General features: G+C 38.3%; 2 protein-coding genes across 3 annotated transcripts in view; both read right to left on the minus strand.

Moving 5' to 3' along the window:
• Positions 1 to 19,923, minus strand: part of VXN (vexin) — a 965,102-nt gene that overhangs the window by 437,766 nt on the left and 507,413 nt on the right. The window lies entirely within an intron of this gene.
• Positions 1 to 19,923, minus strand: part of DNAJC5B (DnaJ heat shock protein family (Hsp40) member C5 beta) — an 81,372-nt gene that overhangs the window by 14,144 nt on the left and 47,305 nt on the right. For both annotated transcript variants that reach the window (XM_050802079.1, XM_050802080.1), the window contains exons 4-5: positions 9,931 to 10,144; positions 5,893 to 6,064 (exon numbers count right to left, since the gene is read on the minus strand). In XM_050802079.1, coding sequence (XP_050658036.1) covers positions 5,893 to 6,064; positions 9,931 to 10,144 — 386 coding nt within the window. The remainder of the gene's footprint in view (positions 1 to 5,892; positions 6,065 to 9,930; positions 10,145 to 19,923) is intronic.

A 19,923-nucleotide genomic window follows, 5' to 3' on the forward strand; every position in this document is an offset into this window, starting at 1 on the left:
GCTATATAACTTGCCAAACCCAGTTCAAAATGAAAATGTGAGGTACCTTATTCAAAAATTAAGAATTTTAAGACAATAACAGCACAGCAGCAAACAAAGTGGTAGAAATCTTAGTACAACAAGGCAAGAAAAAGAAACAAATGGAATAAGGATGCGAATGGAAGAAATCAAACTGTTTCTATTTGTAGATGATATAATTGTCTGCATAGAAAATCCCAAGGAATTTACACACTCACAAAAATCCAAACTGTTAAATGAGTTTAGCAAAGACATGGGATACAAAGGCAACACAGAAAGAAATTGTAAATACTTGCAATGAACAACTGCAAACAAAATTAAAACCAACGCCACTTACAATAGCTCTCTCCAAAATGAAATACTTAGGTACTCATTTAACAAGACATACTAGCTTTGTATGCTGAAAGCTACAAAATGTTCATGAAAGAAATCAAATGAGACCTGGGTAAGTAGAGATACATACTGTGTGATAGATTGGAATATTCAACATAGTAAAGATGTCAATTCTTTCCAAGCTGATCTACAAATTTAATGCAATTTCAATAAAAATCCCAGCAGGATTTTTCCGTAGATATAGACAACTTGATTCTAAAATTTATATGCAAAGCAAAGATACTAGAAGAGCCAAAACAATTTTGAAAAAAAAAATAAAGTTGGAAGAATCACACTACCTGATTTTAAGGCTTACTTTAAAGCTGCAAGACAGCAAGACAGTGTGGAATTGATGAGGTCACATTTCTCTGTCTGATGAGTGGCAACAGAAGAACTGTAGACATTTTGGGGATTTGATTAAGGGGATAAAGAGTTAGGGATAGGTTTCAGTTGAATTTAGTGGGATATGTTTTTGTGGTTTGCAGCAACTCTGTGTGTAGTTAATTATTGTTAGCCCTACGAGTGTAGAAATGACTTTAGGTAGATTCCTACACATAGATCAATGGGACGGACTAGAGAATACAGGAATAGGTCCATAGAAATATGACCTTTTTTTTTTTTTTTTTTTTTTTTTTTTTTTTTTTTTTTTTTTTTTGAGACAGAGTCTTGCTCTGTCACCCAGGCTGGAGTGCAGTGGCTCAATCTCTGCTCACTGAAACCTCTGCCTCCCAGATTCAAGCAATTCTTGTGCCTCAGCCTCCTGATTAGCTGGGATTACAGGCACCTGCCACCATGCTCGGCTAATCATTGTATTTTTAGTAGAGACAGGGTTTCACTGTGTTGGCCAGACTGGTCTTGAACTCCTGGCCTCAAGCGATCCGCCAGCCTCAGCCTCCCAAAGTGCTGGAATTACAGATGTGAGCCACCCTGCCCAACCCTGGCCAACTGATTTTTGGCAAAGAGGGAAAGACAATTCAATGAACAAAGGATACATAGTAGAAGCCATGTAGAGGATACATAGACCATTTTCAGCAAATGGTCTTAGAAAAATTAGATTCCATATTCAAGAAAAAAAAAAGAGTCTGGACCTAAACCTCACACCTTATATGAAAATTAACTCAAAATGGGTCATAGATCTAAATGTTAAACATAAAACTCAAAAACTTTTAGAAAACATTGGAGAAAGTCTTTATGACATAAAGGTAGTCTGAGTTCTCGACATAACACCAAAATAAAGCACAATCAATTTAAAAAGAACTGATAAATATGATTTCATCAAAATTTTCCTCTGCAAAGAAGCAGGAAAAGGGCGTAATAATATGTGGATACCACACTTTTGTAAAACAAAAAAAATTTACACAAAAATTGTGTAAATGTAATTGTGTTTTGGTACCCTTGAATGGTGCCTGAGGGTGGACTGTAGAGTTAATGTGGACTTGACGCCCTCCTTGGTGGTTGAATTTTTATGGGCATCTCTTACTTATAAACAAAGTCCTAAACCACAGGCAGCTTTCAAATGAGCAGCTGGCTGGAAAAGCCATGCAGAGGTGAGGGTTGATTCCTCAGATTCCTCCCAAGTCTAAAATCCTAAGATTTTATGATTAAATCCTACCTAAGAATGAAGGATTCCCCAAGTAAGAAAAAGTTTGCCATTTTTAAATTAAGTTTTAGAATCACTAAAACAAGATTCTTAAAGCCCTAATGTCATACCAGTGCCTTCTAATGGATTCAAACCTTGATGAATGCTGTTTATTCTTTATCTTGAGTCACTTGATTTTTAAGTGGCTAGTAGACTCTTTCAAGTGTATTTTCTTAAAGAACCTTAAGTGGGTTCCCTTCTTTTGCAGAGCGGATGCAAGTGCAGTCCATTTAATGGACCACAGTCCAGAAAGCTTAGTCTTCAGATGAAGTCTGATTTTCATTCTTAACCAGCCTGAACTCTGGGTTAGTGGAGTACAAACGTGAATGTAGCTAATACAACTAACTGCAAATAAGGCACAGTTCCTTAAAAGGAAAGGGTAGATCCAAGAACAGTGCTGGATTTACTGCACAGTTAATAAAACTTAAGCTCAAGGATCCTCACCTGTGCACAGCCTTCCAAGGGCCTATTGGGGCCCTAACGATGTATTCATGTTTTTTGTAATTTGCAAAAGAAAGATATTTTGGCCACAATCAACAAAAACATCTCTTTCCACTTTGACTTCCCTTCTGTCACATTTCTCTGTCTGATGAATGGCAACAGAGGAACTGTAGACATTTTGGGGATTTGATTAAGGGGATAAAGAGTTAGGGTTAGGTTTCAGTTGAATTTAGTGGGATATGTTTTTGTGGTTTGCAGCAGCTCTGTGTGTAGTTAATTACTGTTAGCCCTACGAGTGCAGAAATGGCTTTAGGTAGACTCCTACAGCTCACTGTGCCAATTCACTTGCTGAGGGGACATGAAAATCTAAACCAGAGGTGATGTTACACAATGTGAATGTGTCCATTGGGCTCTGATGCTGGGAGTATTAGATGGAGTAAGGACAACAAGGTTTGAAATGTACAAAATCAAAGGTGTTCTGTGGAAAATTCCTCCAAATCTTATATCTTCTATATGAAATAAATTATATAGGTGTTTTCCTGAATTTGACAACAATCCCTAAAAATGTAGACAACATTATCAATAATGAGTCATAAAGCTGAAATAAACTTTTCTAATTTACCAGTAATAAAACTTTTTGATCAAACATGCTAGAGGAAAGGCAGATTTTTCTATTTTTTTTTCATAGAAAATATTACAAAATGGCCAGGCGTGGTGACTCACGCCTGTAATCCCAACACTTTGGGAGGCCAAGGCAGGAGGATCACGAGGTCAGGAGATCAAGACCATTCTGGCTAACACGGTGAAACCCCATCTCTACCAAAAACACAAAAAATTAGCCAGGTGTGGTGGCACATGCCTGTAGTCCCATCTACTCAGGAGGCTGAGGCAGGAGAAATGCTTGAACCCGGGAGGCAGAGGTTGCAGTGAGCCGAGATCTTCTACTGCACTCCAGCCTGGGCGACACAGAGACTTCATCTCAAGAAAAAGAAAATAAAAAGAAAATACTACAAAATTATTGCTCTATTAATATGAAGAAGCAATCAATGGATGTGTAGCTGCAAAACCTCAGGGGAAGCATATTGCAGAGGTGTACCAGAGAGTTAATTAAACAATTGCTATTTTTCTAGATTTTGTGACATTTATGGTATCCTTAAGTATTTAAGCCTTGCAATTTGTTGTGATTTCTTTTTCTCGTTCTACATATATATTCACTTTCAGATTTAATTTTGTGTTCTTTTTCTTAAAGAGGTTTGCCCAAATTGTGTAAACTTCAAGTCCCACAAAATCTGGATCCCTGCATATGAGCTGTTAAATATTTAGAAATAAGATAAAGCTTTTCCTTTTGGTTAAGAATTCTTAATAACATAGTCAAACAGAATCGTGGTTTACTTTGTCCAAGATCTGACCTCTGTGATGGAATTGGTAGCTCTGGGGTGTCCGAGCTGAGCACAGTGAGAGACATGTAGGTTCATCACCAATCACCCAGCAGGGAGGAAATCTGGGTAGAATCTGGCACCTAGTATGGATTTCTGTTCCAAAAAAGAAATCTTCCACAAAGAAGGTCTACTGAAATGACCTGGTGGAGTTTTTATCTCATTTTAAACAGGAAAGACTGAGGTTGTTCAGAGAAGTGTGAAACACTGGATTGGGGATATCTAAGTTCAATTCACCTAGGTTTGGTTTTCCCACTGTAAAGGAAAAGTTCAGTTAGGTTGACCCAGTGGAGGATGTTGAAGATACTCCCCTATCTTGCTGTCTCTTCTGGTCCTCTGTCAGTGACTGAGTACTGGGCTGGGTTGATGGATGTTATGGGAGATCCTGTGGTCTATGGGGCTAGCAATCCCTGACATAATCTTGTAACAGTTTCTCTCCTTCACAAGAGCAGATGGGATTCAGACCCTAGGATTGTCATTCTTAGGCAAGCTGTGTCAACGTCGTGGACCTTTTCCTGAAGAAACAGATATTCCATGCATACATTACTCCTTAACCCATTTACATGTAATCCTGCTTGCTTGGTCTTCTTGGTGTATATGCCCGCATTAAAAGATTAATTTGTCCTTTTATATCTCAAATAAAGGAAAGGAGAGTTATAATTCGGCTTCACCATGGGCCCACAATTTGGCGTCAAGGTCAGTAATAAAAAAATGGTCAGAACACCACCTCTGTTTGCTGGACTGGCCACCTATAGGTCCCCACAGCAAGAGGTCCCAGGTTTCAAGAAAGCCCCTTCTGTCCTCTCTGAGCTCCCAATCCTGAAAGAGTCTAGGAGTCTGCACAATTCACATGATTGAAGACCCCTTCCTCTGAGCTAGAGTCAGGATGGTTAATACCTGGATATTACTTAGCACTGCATTTCATAGGGAATAAAACGTGTGTGGAAGCCTTTAACTGGTCTCTGATGCTAGATGACCTGGAATTTCCGTTTCAGTTTGATCAAAAGAATCAGAGTACAATATAGTCCAGAAAAGTAAACTGTTCCTAATTTTAGCGGTTCTGATAAAAATGGGCCACTGTCTGAATTATCAAGTAATTCTTTTATTTGGCTGTCTAGGTTTTTTTGAGGATTCAGTGATGAAGTCTGTACTCCAGGATAACTATGAGAGAGAACAATGGGAGAGAATGACAGGAGGATCTTGGCTGTAAGGTGGAGAGGGACAATGGCAGGTCTGACCCCAGCTTCGTTAAACAAAGGCATTGCCCAGAGGCCATAAAGTATTCCTGGTGCTGCGAATCCGTGAGCTCTCATCTTTCTTTAAACTTTTAAATTTTTTTCATTTCTGGATAGAATGAACTTGAAGAATCAAGTACTACATCACAGTCATGCATACACATGGACATACGGAGGTGGGTTAGCAAAGCAAATAGTCCCATACTTGATGCTGGTTTGAGGCTACTCCTGAAAGAAGCTACATTTCAGGTAAAGAAGGACTTCTCTCTCCTAGTTCACCCAAATTCATAATCAAGTCATTAAAAAGAAGCAAAGTCAAGGGTTGGTGACTTTTTTTGATGCCCACTTCCTTCTATTCCAAAGAGGATCCTAAAGGAACCGGCTGAAATGCTTTTTCTGCAAAAAATTTCTACCTTGGTTCTCCTGCCCTGAGCATTTTCATCCAATCCTCCCTGAATCCAGTGCTCACTCTCTTGTAATGAGACCTGAATTGTATTTCCTTTGTTTCATCATCAGCATATTTCATGATTTTTCTTTCTAATGGCATCAGGAACTGCTTTTCTCTATGCCTGGTAAAGGTATCGGTCTTTTCATTCTCCTCAGAAGCTGTACCAAAGCTGACAGTCTGTGAGGTTCCAACCATTTGGTTGTGGGAGCTCTCCTACTATAGTGATAGCTGTCTCTGTGGGACCTGGTGCTTGCTCAGGCCTATGAATGGACACTCACTACCTCTGCTCTCATTGTACCCCACCTTTTTCCATGTCGGATTTGATCTGTGCCTCCAGATCCTCTGGGGACACGTAGAAATCCTCTTCTGGCACTGATGACTTGGGCCGGCAATGCCCACAGCAGCAGTTGCAGCAGCAGCACAGGCAGCAGCAAAAATAGCAGCCTGTCAAGAGGCCAACGATGACAAACAGGGCCTAGGGAAACAGAGGCAAAGCAAAATGAGGATGAGGGGTGATGCGGTGAGGGGAGAACCCATGAAATCAAGTCTGCACCCAGTTACCCCCAGAGACCTGAAGACTTCACAGTTCACCCCACAGGCCACATCTTCACCCTCATCCTTACTCCACATAAGAACGATTTCACTTCCTTGGAAATCAATTTCCTGGTAAAGTTTTGCCTAATAAATTAGACCCAGAGGAAATGACTTGTAGCCAAAGTAATAAAGTATGGAGTTTCTTTTTTTATTCTTAAGCTATATGGTGATCATTATTAAGAGCAGAGCAAAGCGAGACAAAAACCAAAAAACCAACCAACAAAACCTCTGCAGGTCAAATGAGTTAGCAAGCCCCCTGCCCAGAGGAACTGAATCATCCTCACCAGAATGATAAAGAATGAACTTTCCAATACCTCCCCCTCCTACACTCACATTCCTACTGGTCACCAAGTCCTGGAGAGCTTCTCTCCTCAAGTCTCTTGTATCCTCCCTCATGCTTTTATCCTGGCCAGCAGGGCTTCAGAACAGACCTTCAGTATGTCTAGTCTGGACACTTCAGCAGCCTCCCAACTGGCCTCCCTGCCTCCCCTCTGGCGTCCCTCAAATCCATGCTGTGCATTGCTGATAGAGTGAACTTTCTGAAATACATGTTCTCTTGAACCCATGCAATGGCGCTCCTGCCTCTGAGATACAGCCAAGTTCCTTATGATGGTGATCTGGCTCTGCCAATGCCTCCCTGCACCAGCACAGCCCCGTTCTTGCCTTTCCTTGCCTTATAGCTCTGCTTTCCCTGTGCATTCATCTGTCTGGACGTCCACCTCCCAGTTCCCCAGTCACCTAACAAAATATCCACCTGGTGTGTAAGACTCATCTTAAAGATCCCTTCTATGACATCTTTCCTGATCCTGCCCCAAACAATGACTCCCTCCTTTGTCCCCAATTGCGTTTCATGCAGACTTCTACTTTGGTGCTTTTTTTAAGTGATATTTTTAGAACATTGATCAGTTTATAGATCTGTCTCATTGGACTAGACCATGAGCTTCCTGCAAGCTGGCACTGTCAGCTAGTCATCTTTCAGTTCCTCCTACTGAAGGACTTAGTGCCTGATATGTGTTAGATGCTTATAAAATACCAGCGGAATTAATGATTGTATCAAGTAATAAACAGACAAATTATTTGCTCTGCCTGGTGAACAGCAGCAGGATTTCCCCCAAAACATAAAAGGTTTGCTCGCTGTTTGTTATAGCTAAAAATTAAAAGAAACTCTCAACTCCTCCAATGTGAAGTTATAAAAAGTCAGTTTTTGTGAATTGAGCAAAATCAATTTATGATTTTTATCAAAAATATGCAATTTGGAGTAGAAAGAAAGGGGTTTATACACCTCTAATTAAAACACAGATTTTGGCCGGGCGCAGTGGCTCAAGCCTGCAATCCCAGCACTTTGGGAGGCCGAGACGGGCGGATCACGAGGTCAGGGGATCAAGACCATCCTGGCTAACCTGGTGAAACCCCGTCTCTACAAAAAAAAAAAAAAAAAAAATCCAAAAAAAAAAAAAAAAAAAAAACACTAGCTGGGCGACGTGGCGGGCGCCTGTAGTTCCAGCTACTCAGGAGGCTGAGGCAGGAGAATGTTGTGAACCCAGGAGGCGGAGCTTGCAGTGAGCTGAGAGCCGGCCACTGCACTCCAGCCTGGGCGACAGAGCCAGACTCCGTCTCAAAAAAACAAAAACAAAAACAAAAAAAACCCCACAGATTTTATCTAATTAAGGGAGCAAGAGGGATAAAGAGGACTTGTATGCCTGAGTACTTCTTCAATAACTTCAGGTAGAAATCTTTAATGCTGACAGCCCTCACCTGCCCCACTCGTGCTTCGTAGCCCTGGACTTCATCTCTGACTCTGGCCCCAGGTGTGAGGTGGAGACTCTGGTGCCTTGGAGTAGGGGAGCTTCAGTCACATCCTCAAATATATAATCTCTTCGCTATGGAGAATTTACATTTTCGTAGTCTTAGGTAAATCACTCTGAAAACAACTACAACACCCGCCACCTCACTGTCTCCACACCCTCCTGTGCAGTGTTCCTGAGCCATTGCCCCACGAAACTCCTCCCTTTTTTTAGTTATTTTTGTCTTTTTTGTTTCTACTATGCAATTCCCATATTGTTCTCTTCTCTGAACTTTTCTTTTCATTCATATACTGTTTTGTTCTTTATTCCAACTGTTTGCCTTCTGTGGAAATAACCTTGCTTTATCCCTTACAGTGCTTAGTACAGAACTAGGCACAAGTAGATGTCTAATAATTTTACAAATAGTAACTTTGTGGTACACTGATTCATTCATGTCATGCATATTTAACACATGATTGCTATATGCAGGACCACTCTGATGGGCGCCGTGAAACTGGGCTTTGGTACAAGGAGAAGGTAAAGATATGTTTTTTGTGGTCTCATGTTTAAAGAACCACACCAGGAATTATGTTGTGTATCTCTCACACTACTGGGCAGATTCTGCTTGTTCATATTAATTTTGATCAATTTTGTCAGCTTCCAGAGCAAGGAAATTTATTCTCATTTTTATGCAGGCAGGCCCTGATGTGCCATCAGATGGATATGTGTAATTATCTGGACCTGCCTCTGTAGTATCTTCCCATGGAACAATGTCACGCCCAGAGGTTTGGTTCCCAAGCAAACCCACAAAAGCTTGTACGGTCCTATGAACATTCAATCTATTGTCATAAATGACATTGTCAGTGTGTACACTCTCATTCCAAATTCCAAATCTTCTCAACAGGAACTTGTCTCTCCCCTAAGTCTTCAACAATAGAGAAAGGGGTTTCAAATGGGAATCCCAGGTATCCCCGAGAAACAGAACTCTGAAGACTGTAGTAAGCAAATTAGGCTAGGTTGCAAGAATCCTTTTGCATGCTGATGTACAAAAACATATTCTCTCTCTTCCTGCATACATAAAACTCAATTTAGCAAGATTTAGTGGAAGAAAATAGCAATCAGATACTACTATTAAACCTGCCTTTTTAGATATTTAATAATTATTATTATGTATTGGAACTTATATGAATGTGAACTGTCCACAAAATATGTTGATGGACTACATGTATGACCCATGTGTAAATATACTTTTATCAGAAGATAAGGATATTAATATTCACAAACAAGTAAAAACCATCACCAACATATATATATCAGAGATTCCTAGGAAACCAAACAAAATTTACCACACAAAAGTCAATTCTGATTGCACTAAGCCCTTAAAAATGTCGCCTTTTTCTTGACTAGGTATCCATTTTGCTCCCTGTCCCCCTGTCTCTGCCTTTCCAATTCCCTGTCCTCCACTAGTAAATTCTCACATTTTCCCCCTCATTTCTTTCTCCTCTACCTCACAGCAGGCTCCAAGTGAGTCTCTGACATAATTACCACTCATTCTCCCCAGTATTGTGTTTGCTGATGTAGCCTATGCTATAGATAGTAAAGGACATGGCTAAATTTGCCCTATAATAATTTATTAAGCACTTGTCACACTAATAAATTATTTTTGGTTTTGAGCAATGAGTCAGTCCTTAATTAGTCATTATAAAGAGTTAATCTGAAGCTCCAAATTCAAATATAATTAATGTCTAGAAGTATTTTAAATCATGTTGTATCTTACAATTATTTGTTGAGCTAAACCAGAAATGATCCTAAATAATAGCACTCAGTGGAAGCAGTATCTCCTTTTATTTACCAGAGTTTAATAGCAGGAAGGTTAGACTTCCTTTGAGATGGAATCTAAAAGAGTGATTAATATCATGGTGTTACAGGAGATTGTTTGTGAAGAAAGGAAATTCAGATTCACCTTTGCCCACCAGCTCGACAGCATGAAGTAGGTGTTAACATTTTCGTCTCCAAACTGCTCGGCTACGTAGAGTCCCAGCGATCCGTACTTGTCGTATATGCTTCTCTTTGAGATGTCAGTAAGTATTGCGTGGGCGTTGTTGATTTCTTTAAACTTCTCAGTAGCAGCTGGATCATCTGGATTCTTGTCTGGATGGTGTTTCAGGGCCAATTTTCTTTTAAAATAAAAGAAAACAAGGAAAGTGTAATTTGACAAGAATGAACGATGACGGCATTTTAGAAGGGCACTGTTCATTTGTATATTCTTTATTAGTGCAAATACTGTGAAATGGTAAGTTTCAGACTAGCGGTGATTGACAAGTACATTTTCACTAAATGGTGTCCCTTGTTTCGAGTGCACAGGCAAAATAGTACTAATTCTCCCCTCACATTTCCAGAGGAATTCTCAGTATCTGCACGACTGTTGAGCCTGAGAGACATTTGTTGTCGGCAAATAGGCGAAGTGTCTTTTTACCACGAAGCTATCAGTAGCCCACCCCTACAGACCTTTAAGAGTTTCAGCAACAGGATCAGTTTACACCAAACTTCCATTTAGAACCAGAAGAATTTTCCACAATTAACAGAACGTCACAACATATATTCTAAAAGTTCAACTCGGCTATCAAAAAAGTCTCTCTTGAACAAAATTAAGACCGCTTCATCAATCTTCCACAAGCCCTGACTATCTCTTGGTTTTCTGAACAAATACTGTGACTTCCTTTGCATTCAAATGCATATTTGGCCTCTTTCTAAATAGGTCTTTCCACTTAATAATCTATATAAATTTTCTTGTGGGCATAAGGCCTTCTCCTCTGTGGATCAGAAAGCAATTCCTGAGGGACCCTGCTGGAAATTCCACCTGACTCATCTCCCTACTGTGCCTATCATACATCTATGTAGGAACACACCTTAAGCTTTTGTTTATTGTATTAGTTTAGATCAAATTGTTTCATTTTAAACAGTAATGTAAGTCCAGAAGTAAAGCAGAAAAGTAAAGTACACTTTATAAATCAATCTGTATGATAAACAGAACAAATCACATCTATTTTAGGAACTAAAGTATTATTGATTAGGAAGTAGATGAATATTTAAGGAGCTCAGCGTCAGGATGCTTTAAATTACCAAAATATTTAAAAGCATAAATCATGATGGATAATCCATTCTAATCCTAAACTCGGAATAAATTTTTAAAAATCAAACAATGATGGTTCATCTTAAATTTATTGAACCAAAACTTTTTTTTATCCTTTTTGAAAGATATCTGGGGTATTTATAAATTCTTATAGATAGGACCATTGGAGACATGTTTTCTTACATACAGAATTTATAATGAAATATTTGCTAATAGCATAAAATGCCTTTTGTCATTTTTTTTACTTTTATGTTTATTTCAGCACTACTGTAAGCATGCTAGAAGTATTAATTTATGAATCCTCACAACAACCCTATGATATGGATATTATAATTATTTTACAGATGAGGAAATGTAGGCACTGAGAGGTTAAGTTAGTTGCCCAATAGCCACACAGCTATTGATGATAATTTATAGAAGGCTTTGAACACAGGCAAGCTGACCTTGACCACATGCTCTTAACTGCCACTATGCTGCTTCCTATATTTATATTTTTAAATTTAAAAAGCAAGACACATAGAATGTTGAGTAGACCATTGTGAGGATGTTGGCTTTAGTCTGGGTCATGTGGCAAGTCATTGGAGTGTGTTGGGAAGAAGAGTGATATGAATAGACTTTAGCTTCAGAAGGATCACTCAGTCTTGGAGAGGACAAAGGCAAAAGTGGGGAGACTCTTTCAGGAGGTTCTTGTAGTGATCCAGGCAAAAGTTCATGGTGGTGTGGACTAGTGCAGAAGTGAGGATATAGTGAGAAGTGGTTGGATTCTGGAAGTATTTTAAGGGCTAGCTAATGGATTGTATATATGGTGGCAGTGAAAAAGAAGAATCAGAATGGTACCAAAATTTTGACCTGAGCAATTTGAAGTTTGGAGTTACCATTTAATGAGATGCCAAGAGATTTCTTTGTCTCTCTTTCTCTTTCTTTCTTTCTTTCTTTCTTTCTTTCTTTCTTTCTTTCTTTCTTTCTTTCTTTCTTTCTTTCTTTCTTTCTTTCTTTCTTTCTTTCTTTCTTTCTTTCTTTCTTTCTTTTTTTCTTTCTTCCTTCCTTCTTTCTTTCTTTCTTTTTTCTTCTTTCTTTCTTTTTTCTTCTTTCTTTCTTTCCTTCTTTTTTTGTAGTTGGGGAGTGGTTTGCTATGATTTGGAAGTTCTATTCTGGACACCTTTGAGATGCCTATTAGACTTTCAAGTAGAGGTAGAGAGAAATAAGTCTGAAGCTCGGGCAAGATGTACATGTGGGAGTTCTCAGCAGGTAGATGATGATATTTAGAACCAGGGAATAAAAGAGATTCCCAAGACAGTGAGTCCAAGAAGTAGAATAACTGAGCCTTGGGAAAGGAAAATCAGCAAAGGACACTTAAAAACAAAGGTCAATGATACAGAAGGAAAAGCCCAGAGAGTGGGGGTTCTTGGGAACCAAGCGAAGAATATAGTTCAAGGAGGAGGGTGATCATAATGTGTCAAATGCTGCTCACAGGTCATGGCAGATGAAGACTAAGAATTGACCACTGGGCTGGGCATGGTGGCTCACACCTGTAATCCCAACACTTTGGGAGGCTGAGGCGGGTGGAACACCTGACATCAGGGATTGAAGACCAACATGGTGAAACCCCATCTCTACTAAAAATACAAAAATTAGCTGGGCCTGGTGATGGGTGCCTATAATACCAGCTACTTAGGAGGCTGAGGCAGGTGAATCACTTGAACCTGGGACACAGAGGTTGCAGTGGGCCGAGATTGCATCATTGCACTCCAGCCTGGGCAACAAGAGCAAAACTCTGTCTCAAAAAAAAAAAAAAAAAAAGATTGACCACTGAATTTAGTAATGAAAATTATTTTTGGTGGCCTTCACACACACACACACACGCACCCATGCATGTGCACACACATGCACACAATTACATATATGTCTATATATAGGAAAAAATAAAACAGAAAAGTAAGCAGAAAATGGAAAGTTTTAACCAAAATTAGCAATGTATATAGTTGCACATTGGGATTACAGATTCAGTTTTAGTTATTTTTGTTAAACTAAGACTTAGTTTTCGTTAGCTAAGTTTAAACTAAAAACTGAAGCTGGATGTGGTAGTTTACACCTGTAATCCCAACACTTTGGAAGGGCAAGGTGGGAGGATCATTTGAGGCCAGGAGTTCGAGACCAGCCTGGGCAACATAGCGAAATCCTACCTCTACAAAAAAATTTAAAAATTAGCTGGATGTAATGACACATACCTGTAATTTCAGCTACTTGGGAGGCTGAGGTGGGATGATTACTTGAGCACAGGAGTTTAAGGCTGCAGTGAGCTATGACTTGTACCATTACACCCAGCCTGGGCAACAGAGCAAGCCCCATTTGTAAAAATAAATAAACTAAAAACAGGTTTTTGTGAAACTTCTAGTTTTGTTTGTTATAAAAACTCTGCATATTACTTGTGTAACTTTTCCCCTGAACATTTTAAAGCTTTAGTCACAGATTTTGTTCTCTTTGAACAGTTGGAAGTTCAGAATTTGTTTCCTTGAATGACTCGTTACCAAGGAAGGAAAATCTACAAAGCAAGATTTTTTTAAAAAAAGGAAGAAAGGAAGAAAAGTCCTCAAACTGCAACAATACTATGTTGGTCATCAAAAAGCCTTAAGTGGATACCTTAAGCATGTTAATTCTAATGGCTTAATATTCCTGGAATTCTCACTCTGGGCCCTGAAATATGAATTGCAGCATTTCCACTCCATGGTTCCAAAGATCATGTCTCAGCCAATTAAATGAAAGGGCTGTCACTTCTGCCTTGAAAGAAAGAAATCTCCAGGCGGGCAGATCACTTGAGGTCAGGAATTTGAGATCAGCCTCGTCAACATGCCTGTCTCTACTAATTAGCCAGGTGTGGTGGCACACGCCTGTAATCCCATCTACTTGGGAGGCTGAGGCAGGAGAATTGCTTGAACCCGGGAGGTGGAGGTTGCAGTGAGCCAAGACTGCATCACTGCACTCCAGCCTGGGCGACAGAGTGAGACTCCAAATCAAACAAACAAACAAACAAACAGGAAGGAAGAAATCTCTGGAAAATGCCTCTTTACATACATTTTCTTGTTTCTAGGGCTGCTTCCTGTCATTTTTTAAGCAACTTGGATCTTTGTCAGCTCACAAGGGCAGATGCACCCAATCCATTTATCACACTCCTAACAATGGAGTTGGCAAATTAGGAGAGCTGGAACACCTCCACTTGTAACACATCCAATTCCTGGTCATCAGCAACATTTTGATTCCTCTTGGCAGATACTCTTGGCTCTGAGGAATCCTCGGGAAACATGGTGAGCAGAGACAGCTGCCAAAATTCCACAACCGTCAAGGAGGTGGTCGTACAATGCCTCGCCCTCTTGCGTGTTATCCATAGAGCAAGGAAACAACTATGGAATGTAGGGTTTAAGGAAGTGCTTAGAGTATTTTTAAATAGAATAGGCACCTATCCATTGTTAAGGGTATTTGTTGTCATTTCTACATTGATACTTAAAGTGACATAATATTCAACCAGAATGTGAGCCTTTAATTCTAAATGTCTCTACACTCTTGGTCACCTGTCAATGTGGCATGGCTGTAGCTAATATTAGAAACAGCATTCAATGCCTCTAATTCCTACTTCAGAATCTAATGACAGCTTTCAACTAAAATGCATAGTGAATTTAATTAGTGGCAGATAAGATAAACATGTGGTTTATAGTTGTAATTATCTAAAGCCCTCAAGGTCTTCCTATTTTGAGGCAGTAGCATAATTCTAAGAGTTACGATGTTTTGCTCCATTATCTTCCTTGCCCCATCTAACACTTAAAGATGCAATCAAATTACTACTACCTACCACTCTCTACCAGTCTCTGAGTCACCTGAGGCCTGATTCTAACCATGATGTCCCAGCTCTTAAAATATTTTAATATTTGTCAATCTCGCGGTTTATATGAGGCTGTTATACATACCATTTGGATATTCTCTAAGTGTATTTTAGTCCTTTACAGATTTTTACTTTGGTTTTTAAAATTAATTTGTGGTATTTTAAAAATGCATATTCTAGATATGAATTCTTTGTCAGTTTTATGTATTGCATATATCTTCTTCCATTCTGGGGCTTTCTTGTTATTTTACTTTACGGTATCTCTTGGTAATCAGAAATTCTTTATTTTAATTTACTGAATTAACCAATCTGTTCCTCAATTCAGGAAGATATTGTTCTATAAACTCTCTATAACTCCACAATCTTTATAGCTTTTCCTTTCATATGGAAGTCTATGGCCCATTTACACCTGACATTTTAATGTGCTGGAGGGTAGAATTCTAATCTCACTTATTTTATATAGATATTCCACTGTTGTAGCACCATTTATTAGGAAAAGGACATCCTTTCCATGGATTTCTGGGATCTCTATTCTGTTCCATTGGTTCAATTTGGTTATTTCTGGGCCAGTAACAGTCTTACATGTGATGCTTTAAAATATGTCTTCATATCTTAAAGAGCAAATTCTGCCATCCTGTTGTTCTTCAAGAGTTCTGTGGTTATTCTGGGTCCTGTACATTTCCACATGAATTTTAGAATTAGCTTGTCAATTTACACACACACACATACATATATACACACACACACGAACACATGTACACACATTCACACAACTGATTGAGATTTTTATTGCAATTGCATTGACTCTATAGATTATTTTGGAGATTGACTTTTGTATTATATGTCCACCTATTTTGATCTTTTTAACGAATTTTAAAGTTTTATCATTTTTACCTTTATGTCCTATGTATATTTTCTTGAATTTCGTCCTGGGAGCTTAATTTTTTTGTGGTTTTGACATTTAAAAATGTTCGTAATTATTCATTGCGGATAAATATAATTTTTTTCTATTTTTATGCTTAGGTTTGAAATAATTGTTGTATGTTGATTTTTTATCCTTCTAACTTCCCAAGCTCATGTCCAAATTTTATTAAATTATAAATTCTTTTAAATTTTCTACATAGACAATTATATAAGCTTAAGTGATAATTGGATTTTTTTCCCTTCGAATCCTTATATCATTTACATTTTTTTCCTTATCGTACTGCCCTGGCTAAGACCCTCCCAGTACGATGTCAAAAGTGGCTGTAACAGGTGTCCTTCTTCTGAATTCACTAAGAATGAATGGATTTTGAATTTTATCAAATGTTATTTCTGCACCTATGTAGAAGATATGTTGTTTCTCTTTTGGTCTGTTAATGCGATTGATTGAGTTTTTAAATGTTAGATGAAGCTTATGTTTCTGGGATAAATTCATTTGGTCGTTATGTATTTTTAAAATTTATTGCTGGGCTTGGTTTTCTAATATGTGCATTAAACTCTATAAATTTTCCCGTAAGTGCTATTTTGACTGCATTTCACGTCTTAATACGTAGCATTGAATTATAGATATTTTATAATTTTAATTATGGTTTGTTATTTTTAGCCATGAGTTATTTTAAATTATACCTCCTAATTTTTGAACATACGGAAAATTTCCAGCTATTTAAAAATTTTGCTCTCTACCATAATTGCATTGCTGTCAGAGAACATATTTGATATGATTGAAACGTTTTAAAATTTGAGACTTGCCTTATGTCTTATTGCTTTTATAAATGTTCCATGTGTGTTTGAAAAGGATATATATTCTATTCCTATTGGGTACTTTGTTTTTATAGTTTTTGATTTTGTTTGATAATTGTTTTGCTCAAATCTATATCCTTAGCCATTTTATTGATCAAGCCAGATGTGTTAAAACTTTCCACTATGACTGTAGGTTTGCAGATTTCTCCTTAAAGTTCTGTCAACTCTTTGTTTTGTATATTTTAGGCCATGGGTTTTAGAAGCCCATAAACTTATAACTGTTATATATTCTTGGTGAATCATTTTTTTATTATACTTTAAGTTCTGGGGTACATGTGCAGAACATGCAGTTTTGTTACACAGGTACACACGTGCCATGATGGTTTGCTGCACCCATCAATCCATCACCTACATTAAGTATTTCTCCTAATGTTATCCCTCCTCTAGCCCCTCACTCCCTGACAGGCCCCAGTGTGTGATATTCCCCTCCCTATGTCCATGTGCTCTCAATGTTCAACTCCCACTTATGAGTGAGAACATGTGGTGTTTGGTTTTCTGTTCTTGTGATAGTTTGCTGAGAATGATGGATTCCAGCTTCATCCATGTCCCTGCAAAGGACACAAACTCATTCTTTTTTATGGCTGCATAGTATTCCATGGTGTATATGTGCCACATTTTCTTTATCCAGTCTATTATTGATGGACATTTGGGTTGGTTCCAAGTCTTTTTATTGTGCCTAGTGCTGCAATAAACATATGTGTGCATGTGTCTTTATAATAGAATGATTTATAATCCTTTGGGTATATACTCAGTAATGGGATGGCTGGATCAAATGGTATTTCTAGTTCTAGATCCTTGAGGAATTGCCACACTATCTTTCACAAGATCGAATTAATTTACACTCCCACCAACAGTGTAAAAGCGTCCCTATTTCTCCACATCCTCTCCAGCACCTGTTGTTTCCTGACTTTTTAATGATCACCATTCTAATTGGTGTGAGATGGTATCTCATTGTGGTTTTTATTTGCATTTCTCTAATGACCAGTGATGATGAGCATTTTTTCATGTGTCTGTTAGCTGCATAAATGTCTTCTTTTGAGAAATGTCTGTTCATATCCTTTGCCCACTTTTTGATGGGGTTGTTTGTTTTTTTCTTGTAAATTTGTTAAGTTCTTAGTAGAGTCTGGATATTAGCCCTTTGTCAGATGGATAGATTGCAAAAATTTTCTCCCATTCTGTAGGTTGCCTGTTCATTCTGATGGTAGTTTCTTTTGCTGTGCAGAAGCTCTTTATTTAATTAGATCGCATTTGTTAATTTTGGCTTTTGTTTCCACTGCTTTCGGTGTTTTAGACATGAAGTCTTTGCCCATGCTTATGCCCTGAATGGTATTGCCCAGGTTTTCTTCTAGGATTTTTATGGTCCTAGGTCTTACATTTAAGTCTGTGATCCATCTTAAGTTGATTTTTGTATAAGGTCTAAGGAAGGGGTCCAGCTTCAGTTTTCTGCATATGGTTAGTTAGTTTTCCCAACATGATTAATTAAATAGGGAATCTTTTCCCCATTGCTTGTTTGTGTCAGGTTTGTCAAAGATCAGATGATTGTAGGTGTGTGGTGTTATTTGTGAGGCTTCTATTCTGTTCCATTGGTCTATATATCTGTTTTGGTAACAGTACCATGCTGTTTCGGTTACTGTAGCCTTGTAGTATAGTTTGAAGTCAGGTAGCATGATGCCTCCAGCTTTGTGCCTTTGGCTTAGGATTGTCTTGGCAATGCAGGCTCTTTTTTGGTTCCGTATGAAGTTTAAAGTAATGTTTCCCAATTCTGTGAAGAAAGTCAGTGGTAGCTTGATGGGAACAGCATTGAATCTATAAATTACTTTGGGCAGTATGGCCATTTTCACAATATTGATTCTTCCTATCCATGAGCATGGAATGTTTTTCCATTTGTTTGTGTCCTCTCTTATTTCCTTGAGCAGTGGTTTGTAATTCTCCTTGAAGAAGTCCTTCACATCCCTTGTAAGTTGTATTCCTAGGTATTTTATTCTCTTTTTAGCAATTGTGAATGGGAGTTCACTTATGATTTGGCTCTCTGTCTGTTATTGGTGTATAGGAATGCTTGTGATTTTTGCAGATTAATTTTGTATCCTGAGACTTTGCTGAAGTTGCTTATCAGCTTAAGGAGGTTTTGGGCTGAGGCAATTGGGTTTTCTAAATATACAATCATGTCATCTTCAAACAGGGACAATTTGACTTCCTCTCTTCCTATTTGAATACCCTTTATTACTTTCTCTTGCCTGATTGCCCTGGCCAGAACTTCCAATGCTATGTTGAATAGGAGTGGTGAGAGAGGGCATCCTTGTCTTGTGCTGGTTTTCAAAGGGAATGCTTCCAGTTTTTGACCATTCAGTATGATATTGGCTGTAGGTCTGTCATAAATAGCTCTTATTATCTTGAGATACATTCCATCAATACCTCATTTATTGAGAGTTTTTAGCATGAAGGGCTGTTGAATTTTTCAAAAACCTTTTCTGCATCTATTGAGATAATCATGTGGTTTCTGTCATTGGTTCGGTTTACATGATGGATTACGTTTATTGATTTGCATATGTTGAACCAGCCTTGCATCCCAGGGATGAAGCTGACTTGATCATGGTGGATAAGCTTTTTGATGTGCTGCTGGATTTGGTTTGCTAGTATTTTACTGAGGATTTTCGCATCCATGTTCATCAGGGATATTGGCCTGAAATTTTCTTTTTTTGTTGTGTCTCTGCCAGGTTTTGGTATCAGGATTATGCTGGTCTCATAAAATGAGTTAGGGATGATTCCCTCTTTTTCTATTGTTTGGAATAGTTTCAGAAGGAATGGTACCAGCTCTCTTTGTACCTCTGGTAGAATTTGGCTGTGAATCCATCTGGTCCTGGACTTTCTTTGGTTAGTAGGCTGTTAATTACTGCCTCAATTTCAGAACTTGTTATTTGTTTATTCAGGGATTAGACTTCTTCCTGGTTTAGACTTTGGAGGGTGTCAAATTTTTATCATTACAAAGTATCCCTCTTTATCTGTAGTAATGCTTTCTGTCTTCATTTTAATTTTAATAAAGCTATACAGCTTTCTTTTGCTAAGCATCTGCATGGCATCTTTGCCCCTCCTTTTATTTTCAAATTTTCTGTATTCTTAAATATTAGATGTGTCTTTTGTAAAAACCATATGATGTCGGTTTTTTATTC

Source organism: Macaca thibetana, chromosome 8 (assembly GCF_024542745.1).
Source record: "Macaca thibetana thibetana isolate TM-01 chromosome 8, ASM2454274v1, whole genome shotgun sequence".
In the NCBI taxonomy this organism is placed as follows: Eukaryota; Metazoa; Chordata; class Mammalia; order Primates; family Cercopithecidae; genus Macaca; species Macaca thibetana.